General features: G+C 36.8%; 2 protein-coding genes across 2 annotated transcripts in view; both read right to left on the bottom strand.

Moving 5' to 3' along the window:
* Window positions 1–17,033, bottom strand: part of LOC132532430 (melanoma-associated antigen 10-like) — a 220,974-nt gene that overhangs the window by 96,947 nt on the left and 106,994 nt on the right. The gene's annotated exons all lie outside the window — the stretch shown is intronic.
* Window positions 4,915–6,680, bottom strand: LOC132535915 (NADH-ubiquinone oxidoreductase chain 5-like). Its single transcript, XM_060183469.1, has 2 exons — window positions 6,665–6,680; window positions 4,915–5,426 (listed from the first exon to the last, which is right to left on the bottom strand). The coding sequence occupies exons 1-2, from the start codon at window positions 6,678–6,680 to the stop codon at window positions 4,921–4,923; spliced, it is 522 nt and encodes a 173-aa protein (XP_060039452.1). The 3' UTR covers window positions 4,915–4,920.

Genomic DNA, 17,033 nt, shown 5'->3' with positions numbered 1-17,033 from the left:
ACTTGAATGAATGTTTTAATTAAACCTAGTAATTTATTTAATATTATTTATTTGATAGGCTAGATTTAGTTCGAAGTGTCCATAGTTATAGAATTTCCTGGGTGTAAGGCAGTCACTTTATCTTAAGCTACACTCCGATAGTCCAAGTACACTTTCCAGTATACTTACCTTGTTATGACTTATCTCTTCTTACATACTATTATCATTACAGTATTAATTATACAAATATATGACTTAGTATATTTGAAGAGGGTGACGGGCGGTGTGTGCATGCTTCATTGCCAAATTCAATTAAGCACTCTACTCTTAATTTACTGCTAAATCCTCCTTCAATTTTCAGTTTCATGAGAATTTTCGTTATGCTTTTTTAAAAAGAATGTAGCCCATTTCATCCCAATCTATAGGCTGCGCCTTGACCTAACTTTTTTATGTTTTGGATTATTGTGATTACTTTTCCTCCTTTTTAGGGTTCGCTGAAGATGGCGGTATAAAGGCTGAATTAGCAAAGATTGGTGAGGTTGATCGGGGTTTATCGATTATAGAACAGGCTCCTCTAGGGGGTATAAAGCACCGCCAAGTCCTTTGAGTTTTGAGCTGTGGCTCGTAGTTCTCTGGCGTACAGTTTTGTTAAGTAACTGTCTAAATTTAGGGCTAAGCATAATAGGGTATCTAATCCTAGTTTGGGTCTTAGCTCACGTGTAATAAGATTTTATGAAATCACTTTTGTAGCTGATTTTTAATATATGATTTGAGCTTTTTACATCTAAATCATTTTTTAATTTCATTGTACTAATATCCTATACACTCTTTACGCCGATTTCCTATTTACATGGGTTAATCGTATGACCGCGGTGGCTGGCACAAGATTTACCAACCCTAAAGTTTGGCTTAGTCAAACTTTCGTTCATAGCTCAAGATTTATCACTGTTGTTTCCCGTGGGGGTGTGGTTAAGCAAGATGTTATAGGCGACATTTGTGTGTACTTGATATCCGCTCCTTTACACCTATATAATTAGGGTTAGAGGGCATTCGCACTGGGTAGCTGATAGTTGCATGTGTAATTCTACTGATAGAAAATAGGAAGGTTGGGACCAGACCTTTAAATATATGTTTACAGGGTATAAACCCTTCTAAGCATTTTCAGTGCTTTGCTTTAATTTTAAGCTACGTTAACGTTACTCTGTGAATATATTTTATATTTATAAGGAATATAAATAAATTAGATCTAGCTTATTTATTCAGATCTAATTTAATAAAATAGAATAATTGATATTTAGTAAAATTATTAATATAGATATATTCTAATTAAAAATTTTATGTTATAAAATTTAGATAGTTGTTTTCATATTAGATTAATAAGTGGTTGATTTTTAAAATTAATGTTTGGGAATATAAATATAAATTAGGATATTATTAATTTATAAAGTTACATAATTATTGAATCAGCTATATTTTATAAATAGATTTTTAAACTAATTTCATAAATAAGGAATTAAAATTTTATAAAATACATGGGCGATTAAAAAATTTGCTTATTACATAATATATAAAACAATAATTTTTATTTATATATGCTGCATACCCTTCTTGGTTTTGGGGTTTGTCAAGAATTTCGTCTGTCTGCAGTAGGGTGTGGCGGGTAAGGGGGGTTTGAGCTATGAAAACTAATTACTTAAGAGGTGTAGGCTCAGGCGCTTGCACTCGCGTCTGCGTCTGCATACGCATATACGTACACGTAGATGTGTACGTCTGGGTACGTGGACATGTCCACGTACAAATACGTATAAACTTATGAAAGGGGGGATAACTCAATATAGAATTGTATTATGTCCATCTAGCATTAACGATATTGTCTAAGAAAGCATTGATAACATGTGCCTAGAGCATTTCATTCGTTAGATACTCTTGCATTACACTAATTGTCCCGTTACCATTGAAAGAATTTCCTAGCATCATTCACTAAAATTCCATGCTAACCATTATAAGGATACCGGAGGTACACGTTAAGTCCAGCTACAATACATGCATTTGTGTTAAGGTCCTTGACGGCCGTAGGTGAGTCCAAGCATCCCCCCAAAAAAAATACCAAGGGCATGGCACCACAGTTATGCTTCGGCATGAGCTGATTAGACATTAATCTATGGAGATGTCCTATTTAAGGGGAAAGAGTGGGCGATTTTAGGTGAGATGGTCCTGAAGAAAGAACCAGATGTCTTGTGAAATACAAGGTTAGAAACCCCCAAGTTAAATGGGCCCCGGGCGAGGAGGGGGACACTGTTTACAAGGGTTGTTGGTTTCAGGTGAGTTGGTAGATTAAGAAATAACCTAATGGAGGTGATATGCAGGTGGTAGAGAATATATATTAATAGGATGCGCTATGTACGATTAACATTATTATGTACTATGCAATATTAATAATATATGGTTGTTTTAGATATTCGTATTGTATTTAATTTTCTGTTGTTAAGTAGTTTAATGTATTATGTAATAATAGAGTATAATGTACATGCTTATATGCTAGTATTACATAAATTTATAGTAAAAATATAATTTAATGTCTTTATACAATAAAATATTTAAGTGCATATCATTATGGGGTAATTAAATAATGTGGATACTACATATGTATATGTACGTGCTTATTCAGGGAATAGTTTAAGTAGAATATCAACTTTGGGTGTTGATGGTAGGACTGTAGTCTTTTCCTTGAGTGTCTTAGGAGGGCATATTCCCCCTTCTTTGGTTTACAAAACCAGTGTATTAATATTTGTACTACAAAGACTCTTCATTTAAACATATGGTTTTCAATAAGACCTGTCAAAGGTACTAAAATAAGAATAGAGAAGAAATAATAAATTGAGGCTAGTTGGCCGATAATGATATATGGGTTTTCTAAGGGTTGGCTTCCAATTCAGGTAAGGATTAATAAATCTGAGATTAGTAATCAGAAAATGCATTGACTTATAGGTCGGAATATTATGCTTCGTTGTTTTGTAAGGATTAGAACAAGGATTAGTGAAAATTATGAAATTATTAGTGAAATTGTACCTAGGATGTCTTTTAAAGTGTAGTATGGATGAAATGGAATTTTATCAGATTCTGAGATAATTCCTGTAGGATTATTAGAACCACTTTCGTGAAGAAATAATAAGTGGACTATTGTTAAGGCTGTAATAATAAATGGGAGGATGAAGTGAAAGGCGAAAAAACAGGTTAGAGTGGCTTTGTCTACTGAAAATGCTCCTCAGATTCATTGTATCAAATCTGTTCCGATATAAGGGATAGCAGATAATAAATTTGTAATAACTATAGCTCCTCAGAAGGATATTTGACCCCATGGTAAAACGTAACCCATAAAAGCTGTGGCTATTGTAGTAATTAACAAGATGATTCCAATATTTCATGCTTCTTTAAATAAATATGATCCGTAGTGAAGACCCCGGCCGATATGTAGGAAGAGGCAGATAAAAAATATGGAGGCACCTTTGGCGTGAATATAGCGAATTAATCAACCATAATTTACGTCTCGGCAAATATGTGCAATTGTGTAAGTGTATCTGATGTGTAGTGTATGGCTAGGAATAAGCCTGTAATAATTTGAATAATTAAACATAAGCCTAATAAAGAACCAAAGTTTCATCAAGAAGAAATATTTGATGGGGTAGGTAAATTGATGAAGGAGTGATTAATAATTTTTATTAATGGGTGAGTCTTTCGTAGATTTAGCATTATGTTCTTGTAGTTGAATTACAACAATGATTTTTTGTATCATAGGTCACGAAATTTATCATGCAAGAATTATGATAATTTATTTAGTAGTATTATTCAGTTTAATTTTTGTGATGGGTTTTGTTGGTTTTTCTTCTAAGCCTTCACCTATTTATGGTGGGTTTGGGTTAATTGTGAGTGGAGGTTTTGGTTGTGGTTTGGTACTAAGTTGTGAGGGTTTTTTGGGGGGTTTATTAGTATTTTTAATTTATTTAGGGGGAATGTTAGTTGTACTTGGATATACAGCTGCTATAGCTATAGAGGAGTACCCTGAGGTATGACCTTCGAATAAAGTTTTGTTAAGTTCTTTATTATTAGGTTGTGTGAGTGAATTAATATTTATAGCGTATGTAATTATGGGGTGTGAGTTTGGATTAAGTTTTGCTTTAGATTTTGATAGTGAGGGTAATTGAGTTATCTTTGATACTGGTGATTCTGGATTTTTTAGTGAAGAAGCAATGGGGGTTACTGCCTTATAGTTATGGGTCTTGATTGGTAGTAGTTTCTGGATGATCATTAGTATTTTGTGTAATTATTATCATGGAGATTACTCCTGGTAATTAGACTAATAATAATAGAATAAACATAGAAATGAAAAACGATAAAAAATATAATTTGATTAGGCCTATTTGGTTAGATAGAGATTTGGATATTTGTTTATGAAAGTTTATTAGTATTATTGGTAAATTATGTTCGTATCATGTTTGGTCTAATAGGGTATTTTGGCTAATATTATAGCCAAAATTTCTAATTTTGGCTATATTATAGCCAAAATTTATCTAATATATAGCGATGGAAGATAGTTGTAAAATAGCCTAATAGGTTTGAACATTTGAAATTCTAAGAATTATATGGTATTTTAGGTGTTGTGTTATCAGATTTAAGTCTAATGCTACTATAAGACCAATAAAGGTAACAATTAAAGCTATTAATTTTATATGTTGAGGTATGGTTGTTTGAGGAATATATATAGGGGTAATACTATGTGTTAACATGAATCCTGCAAAGATACTTCCAATTATTAGGCGTTTGATGGAGTTAAGTAAACATTATTTTCACTTATTATTAATATGGAGTTATATCGAGGGGGATTGAGTAAAATTATAATAATCATTCGGTGCTGTAGACAGCAGTTATTGAGGTTGCTAGGGCTCAGGCGTTTGTATACGACATATTGATGGCTTCAATAACTAGGTCTTTTGAGTAAAATCCTGATAGAAAAGGTATGCCTGTTAAAGCTAAGTTTCCAATAATTAGAGCAGATGTTGTAAACGGTATAGTTTTGCAGATTGCCCCTATTTTGCGGATATCTTGTTCATCTTTTATATTATGAATAATTGATCCTGAGCATATAAAGAGTATGGCTTTGAAAAATGCATGTGTACAAATATGTAGAAAGGCTATATAAGGTTGATTAATTCCAATAGTAACTATTATCAAACCCAGTTGACTTGATGTTGAAAAAGCAATAATTTTTTTGATATCATTTTGTGTTAAAGCACATATAGCTGTAAATAGGGTGGTTATAGCTCCTAAGCATATAGTTGCTGTTAGTATCGTAGGACCGTCAGATAATATGGGATGAAATCGAACTATTAAGAAAATTCCAGCTATAGTACTAGAATGTAAAAGGGCAGAAACAGGTGTAGGGTCTTCCACTACAGATGGAAGTCAAGGATGAAGTCCGAATTGCGCTGATTTCCCTGTGGCAGCTAATAATAGGCCTATTAAAGGAATATTGGAGTTATTTTTGGTTAAAATAATTTGTTGTAGATCTAAAGAATTACAGTTTAATAAGAATCAAGCTATTATTAGAATAAAGCCAATATCGCCAATATGGTTATATAGTATGGCTTGAAGAGCAGCTGTATTGGCATCTGTTCGTCCATGTCATCAATCAGTTAGTAAGAATGATATAATACCTACGCCTTCTCAACCAATGAAAAGTTGAAATAGATTATTAGCTGTAGTTAAAATTAATATTGTAGTTAAAAAATGAGTAGATATTTAAAAAATTTATTAATATTTGGATCTGAAGCTATATACCATATAGAAAATTCTAGAATGGATCAAGTAACGAATAGGGCTGTTGGTAAAAATAGGATGGAAAAGTAATATAATTTAAAGCTTATAAAAATTTCTGTGCTTTGAATAGTCATTCAATGTCAATTAAAATTATTATTTCTTGTTCTAATATAATGAAGGCAGTTAACGGTAGTAATGATATTATGAAAGCAATTTTTACAGCTGATTTTACGTAGATAGGAAAATTTTGTATATTATAATTTGGACTAGTGGATAAAAGAAGGGGTATATTTATAACTACAAGTGTAATTAGTATAGTGGATGCTATCATAATTTTACTTTTATTTGGAGTTGCACCAATTTTTTGGCTCCTAAGACCAATGGATTACTGTCATCCTCTAAAAAGCGAAAAAGCCACAGGTATTAGATGTGGATTTAAGAATTAGCAGTTCTTATAATCTTTTTCAGTAAATAAGAGATCAATACTCTGACTTTAGATTCACAATCTAATATTTTTGTAAACTGTATTTACATAAAGTATTACCGAGAATGATGTGGGGTTTAATGATTAGTAGAGTTAGAGGAATAATATGCAATATTATAAGTAGATTTTCTAGTGTAAATGATGGTTTAATATTTTTAATATGGTGTGTAGACAGTCCTCGTTGTGTTATAATAATTATATATAAAGTATATGCTACTGCAATAATTATATTAAGTCCTGTGAGGATAATAGAAAGATTAGATCAGGAATATAATGATATTAAAATTAGAGGTTCACCAATTAAATTAATGGTTGGTGGGAGGGCTCGGTTATTTAAGCTGGCAGTTAATCATCATGTTGTTATTAAAGGTAAAATAATTTGTAAACCTCGAGTAAGAATCATAATGCGGCTATGAGTGCGTTCATAATTAATATTTGCTAAGCAGAATAGTAGGGAAGAAGTTAAGCCATGGGCGATTATTAAAGTAGTGGCTCCTATATAACTTATGGGGGTTTGAATTATAATTGCTGCAATAACAAGGGCTATATGACTTACTGATGAATAAGCAATTAATGATTTTAAATCAGTTTGACGTAGACAAATGCAACTTGTTATAATTATGCCTCATAATGAAAGAACAATAAATGGGTAATATATTGTATTGGTAAGTGGCTCGGTTAATATATTCATTCGTATTATTCCATATGCTCCTAATTTTAGTAAGATAGCAGCTAAAATTATTGAGCCTGCAATTGGGGCTTCAACATGAGCTTTAGGTAGTCATAGATGAATACTGTACAGAGGTATTTTTACTAGGAAAGCTATTATACATGATAATCATGAGAGAATTGGACCAGTTAATTGTATGGTAGTCTGTAAGTAATTTTATAAAGATGAAGTGTGTGGAACCATTTATTTCTTTTAAATATATCAATGCTACTAATAGAGGTAGAGATCCTATTAAAGTATAAAAGAGGAAATAAGACCCAGCGTTAAGGCGTTCAATTTGATTTCCTCATTGTGTAATAATAATTAAAGTGGGGATTAAAGTAGCTTCAAATAGAATATAAAATAAGAATATTTCTGATGCCGTAAATGTTATAATAAGTAGAATTTGTAGAGAAATTAATATTGAGATGTAGAATTTTTTGTGGATTAAACTTTCCTGTTGAAGATGGTGTTGACTGGCGATAATTATTAAAGGCAGAAGTCATATGGTTAAAATAAGTAGTGGTGTTGAGATATTATCTGAAAAATAAATAATAGAAGTACTTATTCACATATAATATTGTTTATTCACATATATTAAACTTGTCAGTGCAATTAAGAAACTAAGGTAATGTTAATTCATATATATTTATTTTTAGATAGCCATGTAAGTGAAATAAGTATAATAGTTGGTAGAATTACTTTTAACATTTCAATAAATTCAGATTTTGTACATAATCATTACCATAATAATTAGACATTTTTACTAATAATGCTAAGCCTAGTGCTGCTTCACAGGCAGCAAATACTAAAACAATAAGTGGAGTTATATATGTTGTGGTGAAATGTATATTAAGTGAAACAAGTGAGAGAAAAATATATATAGCTAGTATTATGCCTTCTAGACAATAATGAGGATATTAAGTGATGGTGATAGAGTAGTGTGCCAATTAAAGCAATTATAAATGCTAGTATTACATTTATAAATATAATAGACATTTGGTAATTATGATTTTAATCATAATCTGAGTTGAAATCATTAATTTTAATTTAAACTAATTACCTTATTCATTTCACTCAAGTCCTTCTTTTATTCACTCATAAGCTAGACTTGAGGCTAATGCTATGATGAGTATAAGAACAATTATAATGGATATTGTTGTATCTGATGAGTTCATTAATCAGGGGATAGGTAAAAGTAAAGCAATTTCTAGGTCGAATAATAAAAATGTAATTGCTATTAGAAAAAATTTTATTGAGAAGGGTAGACGTGCTGATCCTAGAGGGTCAAATCCACATTCATAGGGGCTAATTTTTTCTACATATGTATTAAGTTGTGGTAAGATGAATGCAATAATTACTAGTATGATGGCTAGGGTAGTATTTGTTAAAATTATAATTATTATGATTATTACCCTTTCTCAAAAAATATCGAGTCTAACTGATTGGAAGTCAATTGTACAATGGTGTGCATACTAAAAGGGTAAGATCCTCATCAGTAGATAGAAACATAAAAGAATAATCAGACTACATCTACAAAGTGTCAATATCAAGCTGCAGCTTCAAACCCGAAATGGTGATTAGATGTAAAGTGATATTTTAATTGGCGTATTAGGCAAATAGAGAGGAAGGATGAGCCAATAATCACATGAAAGCCGTGGAATCCTGTAGCTATAAAAAATGTAGAACCGTAAACACTGTCTGCAATTGTAAAGGGGGCTTCATAATTATTGTTGTGCATGGGCCGCGGAGAAGAGAGAGAGGAGGGGTCCGGAGCAAAGAGGAAACACAAATCTTTATTTGCACTGGCACCTCAGAGTTGGGTGCTAGAGAGGCAGGTTGGGCCACATGGAGGTAGCGAAAATAGCCGCCTCATGCAGTAACCTTTCTTGCGTCTGAGCACCAGAGTGAAGCCTGGCAAGAGAACAAGGTGTGGAAAACGAAGGGTTTTTATAGGAGTAGCTTTCACGAGAATGGGAAGGGGGAGGAGTAACCATAGCACTCCAGGACAGGATGATAACTCTCATGAGAATGGGAGGGGGGAGGAGTAACCAAAGCACTCCAAATATTGTGGGGATATAGACGATGTCCTGAGGGCATAACATGGCAGAACAGGCACTCCCAGAATGTTCCAACTCTCATGGGAACTAGTAGCCTGAGGGGAAAACATGGCAGATGTGAATGCATCTGCACAATTTCCCAGCATCTCCCCCTTTCCTTTTATCTAATGCCCAGGACAACAGTGTGTAAAGTCTGTGAACTACTCAGGGTCAGTCTATGAAAAACCAGCAACGTGAAGGGAAGAAAGCTGCTGTAAAATTGTCTAAAGTGTCCAAAGGGTATACCAGCAAGTCTGATAAAAGTCTCAGTCCAAAGTAGGCGACTAGGGGGAGAAATGGCAGGGGATGAAATGCTGCATGAGGAAGGTCAGCCTCTGGAGTTCTGCTTTTCTGTAGAAAGCGAGCTGGAACCACCAAAATGTGACAGGCAAAGCAGAAGCAGGAAAGGCAGACAGGCACTAAAAAAGTTCTGTCCTTGGAGTCTGTGAATCAGGTTCTTCAGATTGCATCAGGTGACATCTAGGGTTTCGGGGGGTGTGCCACTGTAGTCGTGCCATCTAGTGGGTGATGTCAGGGTGTGCAGGGGTCCAGATGTTTTTTTCCGGGATTCCTGTGGAAGAAACACAAACAATCTGCTTCTCATGGTTAGCAGGGCATCTGATTTGAATGCTTTATAGAAAAAGAGGTTTGGTGCCTTGACCAACTGAGTATTGGGGGATGTATCTTTCCTATTCATTTATTATTATGTATTCATGGGGAAAAATAACTTATCTTTTAACAAAGACTCTAAGGTGTAGGGAAGCGGGAACTATCTTATCCCTTTTTTTTGTATCTTGCCTTTAGTTGCCCTAGTTGTTTTATTGTTGTAATTATATTGTTGTTATTACTGATATTGTGGTCGTTGGATAGAACAGAGAGAAATGGAGAGAGGAGGGGAAGACAGGGGGAGAGAAAGACACCTGTAGACCTGCTTCACCACCTGTGAAGTGATTCCCCTGCAGGTGAGGAGCAGGGGGCTCAAACTGGGATCCTCAAGCCAGTTCTTGCACTTAGCGCCACCTGCGCTAAACCTGCTGCACCACCGCCCGATTCCCAGGAACTATCTTTTAACATAAACTCTATGGCCATGCCAATAGCAACCTTCAGGGCACATGTGGCTCCCCACATGTCCCCCTGTCTTATATCATGTTTTGATGTTTGGTGGACTTTGTTTTGTGGCAGGGTGGACTGTGCCTGTCTTAGGTTGGGGATCAGCCTTCCGTCTTACCCGTCATTGGAACACCTGGTCATTTTTTCCCAGTAGTACCAGGTGCCCTGTCTTAGGTTGACTGGATAGCACTAGTTTCCTCTTACCCGTCATTGGCTAGCCAGCCCTCTACATGGTGGACGTTCTGATGGAGGGGGGCAAATCCTCCGCAGCAACTCAATATTCTGCCATGTCCAGCCTATGATAGTGATTTTGTATAGGTTGCATCTTTATGGCATCAATCTGTTGCCGCAAAAAGGCCATGAGCTTGTTTAGAATTATAGGACCGTGGTCTGGGAGGTGTCGCAGTGGATAAGGCGTTAGACTCTCAAGCGTGAGATCCCAAGTTCGATCCCTGGCTGCATGTGTACCAGAAAGATATCTGGTTCTTTCTTTCTCCTCCTCTCTTTCTCATTAAGAAATTAATTAGAATGTTTAAAAAAATATATAGGACCTATTGTGAGCAGAAGAAGTAAAACAAGCTAGGGTCCCACAACTAAGGGTAGACAGGTAAGGAAGGGGGAATGTATCCATTGTATGAAGAGGGATCATATCTCAAGTCTAAGGAAGCAGTCAGTGGATGTGATGTCTAGGGGAACAGCCATTTGTCTTTGGGGGTAGTAAAGGATGTCTGTGGCATGGGTGATGTTATAAAGTGAAACATCTTTAAATTGTTGGCTGACAAAGGCATGGCTTATGGTGGCAAGACAAGATACCCCAGTTAAGTTTACAAGAATATGTGAATGCTGTTAATTCACATAGGTTGGATATGGAGGAACTTCTTACAGTTTAATACCTTACCATATGAACAGATGATTCCTCATATGAAGGCTTGATAGCTGTAATCACTTACTGGTGAAAAACAATAAAACTTGTAACAAGTTAGAGGTTTACTATAATTGACTTTGGACTATAAACAGACTCAGGTTACTTAGAGAGTTAACGCATGTTAGTGACAATGGTTTTAACATTTAGAGTACTCTGAGCAGATGGGTCATACAAAAATTTTTGGTCATTCAACACACTCACAAAACACAACTGGCCAGTCATAACAAGACATTCAGGGAAGGGGTAGGAGAGAGGGCTCTGTGAGCCAACTTTTGTAGGTTCTGCCATGTCATATTATGGATCCTGGGATGTATCCTGCATCTAGTCCTCTTGTATTTCTTGTTCTTCAGGGATAACAGTGCCATCATGAGGGTATTGTCGGACATGGCGGGCAGGAACCCAGACAGGTTTAGAGTAATGATGTGGGAAAATGCATGCAAAACCTCTTCCCATGGTCAATAGAGGGTCAGGCCCTTTCCAAATTTTATCAAGTGGGTCTTTCAATTTGACCTTAATAGGTGGAAAAGTAGATGGTGTTTGCCAGTGAAGAATAATAGGAGGTAAGTCCGGGTTATTGTAAATATTAAAGAGATTTAACATAGTTAAGGCTTTTGCTAGCTGGATGTTTGGGGGGGGTACATTCCTCCTTTATCTTTATTTAATTGAGCCTTAAGGGTTTTATGGGCCCTCTCAAAAATGCCTTGGAGGGGAAAACATGGCAGATGTGAATGCATCTGCACAATTTCCAAGCACATAATATTCTATAATTTGTAATAGAGTGAAATATAGGCCCAGACTAATTATAATAGTTAAGGCTTGAATAGCACTGGTACGATCTTTTTCAAGAAGACTATGGTGAGCTCATGTAACTGATACTCCTGAGGCTAAGAGTACTGCTGTATTAAGTAAAGGTACTTCGAGTGGATTAAGAGGATCTACTCCTGCAGGGGGTCAATAGCCGCCTAATTCTGTAGTAGGTACTAGACTGGAGTGATAAAATGCTCAGAAAAATCCTGTAAAAAATAATACTTCTGAAATAATGAACAATACTATACCATAACACAAGCCTTTTTGAACGATAGGTGTATGATGGCCTTGGAATGTTCCTTCTCAGATAATATCTCGTTATCATTGATATATAGTGAGAGTATTAGTAATTAGACCTAGACTTAGAAGAAATATTGAGTTAAAGTGAAATCATATTATAAGACCTGATGTTATTAATAGAGCAGATAAAGCTCCTGTTAGGGGTAGGGGCTAGGGTTAACTATATGATAAGCATGTATTTGGTGGGTCATTATGTATTGTCATGTAAAGAGAGACTAACTAGAAGTGTAAATACATAAGCTTGAATAAGAGCTGCAGCAATCTCTAAAATAGTTAATAAAAAAAGAATTGTGAATGTAAATATAGCTGCAGAGGGACTAATTGCAATAAGGCCTAGTGTTGCACTTCCAATTAGATGAATTAATAAGTGTCCTGCTGTGATATTAGCAGTTAGTCGAACTGCTATAGCTATAGGTTGAATAAATAGAGTGAGATCATCCCATATTCATCATTCTATTTCTGACTTATTTCACTTAACATGAATTTTTCAAGGTCCATCCAAAATCTGCTGAAAACGGTGAAGTCAACATTTTTAACAGCTGAATAGTATTCATATATATATATTTACATAAATATATATATATATATCACAATTTGCTCAGCCACTCACCTGTTGTTGGACTCCTGGGTTGCTTCCAGGTTTTGGCTATTACAATTTGTGCTGCTAAGAACATATGTATACACAGATCTTTTTGGATGGCTGTGTTGGGTTCTTTAGGATATATCCCCAGGAGAGGAATTTCAGGGTCATGGGGTAGGTCCAATTTTAGCCTTCTGAGAGTTCTCCAGAATGTTCTCAACAGAGATTGGACCAATTTATACCCCACCATCAGTGCGTGAGGGTTCCTTTGACCCTACACCCTCTCCAGCATTTGCTGCTGTTACCTTTTCTGATGTGTGACATTATCACAGGAGTGAAGTGGTATCTCATTGTTGTCTTTATTTGCATTTCTCTGACAATCAGAGACATGGAGCATTGTTTCATGTGTTTCTCAGCCTTTTGGATCTCGTCTGTGGTGAATATTCTGTCCATGTCCTCCCCCCATTTTTGGATGGGGTTATTTGTTGTCTTGTTTTGAGTTTGGCAAGCTCTTTATATATGTCGGCTATTAAACTCTTGTCTGATGTATGGCATGTAAAGATCTTCTACCATTCTGTGAGGGGTCTCTTGGTTTGGGTAGTGGTTTCTTTTGCTGTGCAGAAGCTTTTAATTTGATGTAGTCCCACAGGTTTATGCTTACCTTAGTCTTCTTTGAATTGGATTTGTTTCATTGAAGATGTCTTTGAAATTTAGATGGAAAAGACTTCTGCCAATATTTTCCTCTAAGTATCTGATAGTTCCTGGTCTAACATCTAAGTCCTTGATCCACTTGGAATTTACTTTTGTGTTTGGTGAAATATAGTGGTTCAGTTTCATTCTTCTGCATGTTTCAACCCATTTTTTCCAATACTATTTGTTGAGGAGACTCTGCTTTACCCATTTAATAGTTTGGGCACCTTTGTTAAAGATTAGATTTCCATAGGTGTGGGAGCTTACTATTGGGCTCTCAAGTCTATTCTACTGGTCAGTGTGTCTATTCATATTCCAGAACCAAGCAGTTTTGATGACAATGGCCCTACAATACAATTTGAGATCTGGGTGTGTGATGCCTCCAGTTCTGTTCTTTCTTCTCAAGATTGTTTTGGCAATTCTAGTTCTTTTCTGGTTCCATATAAACATTTGCAGCATTTGTTCTATTCTCCTAAAAATTGTGCTTGGGATCTTGATGGGGATAGCATTAAATTTGTAGATGGCTCTGGGTAGTATATTCATTTTAATGATGTTAATTCTTCCAACCCATGAACATGGAATATCTTTCCCCTTCTTTGTGTCATTTTCAATTTCCTTGAGTAACGACTAATAATTTTCAGTATTTGGTTAGGTTTATTCCTAGATATTTTATGGGTTTTGTTGCTATAGTAAAAGGAATTGATTTCTGGATTTCAACTTCTTCAAACTTAGTGTTTGCATAGAGGAATGCAACTGACTTTTGAATGTTAATTTTGTAGGCTGACACCTTACTATAGTTCCTGATTATTTCCAAAAGCTTCTTGCTGGATTCCTTAGTTTTTTCTATGTATACTATCATGTCATCTGCAAATAGGGAGAGTTTGACTTCTTCTCTTCCAATCTGTATCCCTTTAATTTCTTGCTCCTGCCTGATTGCTATGGCAAGAACACCCAACTTTATATTACTGTCAAATGTAAGACATTAATCCCCAATAAAGGAAAAAAGAAAGAAAAAAACTGTGCTTTTTGAATAAGTGGACTTAATGATATGAAAATGACACATCAACAATATTTTTTCAAGCAAGATTATGTCCATCCCTGGATGTTTAAACTTCCCTGATTGTCCAAGCTGAACCTGTGTGACAATTCGTCAGTCATCATTCGTACAGAGCTGGGCCAGGGACCCAGGAATTTTCTTGGTGAAATATTGCCTCCCAACTCATGAAGTTTCCACTCTGTCGAGGGGTTTGAACCTGGTTCTTATACATGTTTGCCGGGATAGCCTGAGGGTGCTTCTTCCCAAGCAAATGCTCTCTGGGTTGGAGAGAATTCAACTGGAGCCAACCTAGGCTGCTGCGTGGGAGAGGAATCAGGAACTCGAGCCGCACTAACATTGCAGGAGATACACTCTGGAACTCTTGGAGCCAGAAAGCAATTCCAAGTGATTTTACTTAGAAAAGCAGCTTATATATATACTAGCCAAGTAGGGTGGAAACAGGGTGTGACGTAGAGAGGGTGGAGCGAAAAAAGAGACTGGTAAAAAATCAGGGTGTGACAAGGAGAGGGGGCGTAGCAGGTGAGAATTCTACCACTGAACTCCTGTAGGGAGGGTGGTGCTCAGTTAACAGTGGTTTATGTAAGTAGACCGCAGCTTTGAGTGGGATCAAACCAATGCCCTGCAGGCATGCCAGTGCTTAGTTAAGCAGGATTAGAGACAGACGATTTAAGCCAGGGGAGCTGGCATACTACCCAACACATGTTACTTAACCTGTGTGCTCAACCAGGTGAGCCATAGCCCCCACAACTCAGTTTTAGACGATTTCTGTTCCTAATAAAACTGTTGAGGAATCAAATACAAGGAGTTTGATGAGGAAAACTACAGAATTCCTTACAGAGTTCAAAGATCAGAGCTTGCATAATGGAGGAGGGGGTAAGCAGGAGAAGGGAACACTTGCAGAAAGACAGATGACAAAGACCCAAGTAGAGAGCAGGAAGACAAAGGAGAAGAAAAAAAAGCTCTAAAACAGTGTCAGGTGGAGGCGCATGTGCAGAGCACACACATCACCATATATGTGCATCCAGGTTCAAGCCCCTGGTTCATATCTGCAAGTGTGGAATAAGGTTGCAGCAGTGCTACAGGTGTTTCTATTTATCTGACCCTCTCTGTTTTTCTCTGTCTCTGACATTAAAATTTTTTTTTAAATAGTCACTGAGAATGGTGGAGATGTTGTGTAGTCAGGCCCAGCTATAAGGCTGGTGTCAAAGAAATCAGTGAAACAAATGAAGGTAATATAAGAAAGCTCTGAAACATAATCAAGATGAGCATCATCTGTCACCAGGGGTAACATCAAGATAGAGGGAGAACAGGGACACACCATCCCTAGAAGAGGGTCAGTGGCTGGATACAGAATTTCTGGTGGGGTGGACAGAGGGCCACATGGACCCCACTTCCACACTCAGGTTCCAGAGAGAGGTTGGGGGCAGCACTATGGACTCAGGGTTGCAGAGGATGCACTGGTTCTAATACAGTCAGGATGTGGACTTCAATGAGGAGTGAGGGGATCAACATGTTCCCCATGAATCCCAAACAGACCCTGGACAGGGATATTGGGATGCAGTTGGCAAGGGTTCAGGCCCTGCTGGGACACAGGGTAAGGAATGGGATGGAGGATGGAGGGCTTCTGGGCAGTTAGATACAGTTAGACTCAAGAGTCATTGAGCCTCAGTTTACTGAGCTGCTTCCCGTATTAGACCCAGTGACTCATCACTGAGGGCGACAGGATCAGTTGGTGATGCAAACACTTATATTACAGAGAGAGTTCTAGAACCCAGTGGAAGTCCATGAGAGATGGTAAAATGGAGATTAGAACTTCAAAACTCAGAAGACAGTGAGTGGTCTTTTGTCACTTCAGTCTGCCTTGGAAAGCTAGGCAGTATTATCAGATCAAGTGTGTCTGACTTCTCCATAGGGGGACACATGTTGCTGAGTACCTTGATGGGACAAGTGTGGCCTCTGGTCATCAGTAAGTTGACTCAAAAGTTCTCTAGCCCAAACATAGGGACTGCCTGAGATAAAAACTCTGTGTTATTAGGATGTCAGGGATAGGTGTACCCCTACCCCAAACACCCCCACAAACCTAAGCAAGATGGTGGCCTTGAACTGCAGAACACAGCCTCAGGTAAACAGAGGGAAATAAAAACTGTCTTGACAGAAGTGAGCACAGATAATGTGAGGAGTAATAGGGTGCCACTACCCAATTAACCTGTGCACCACTGCTGCCAAATGGGGGTACCCTGGCAGGGGCCAGGATAGGTGGTCCTTTGGGACCCTCAGAAGAAAAAATACTTGGTTGAAGGAAGTGAATGTGGGTAAACACAAAGAAATCCGAGGGCTATCAAAATTCCATATGAGGATCCTTGGGAGAGAATGTACCACAGTCTCTAGGACAGAGGGCCTACAGGATTTTGGCTTGTACCTATTGTCAGCCATGGAGAACTTAGGTAGGCCTGTGAGGCTGGGCCTTCTCACTTTCAGA

Source organism: Erinaceus europaeus, chromosome X, assembly GCF_950295315.1.
Source record: "Erinaceus europaeus chromosome X, mEriEur2.1, whole genome shotgun sequence".
Lineage (NCBI taxonomy): Eukaryota > Metazoa > Chordata > Mammalia > Eulipotyphla > Erinaceidae > Erinaceus > Erinaceus europaeus.
This window is presented reverse-complemented; position numbering and strand designations above follow the sequence as displayed.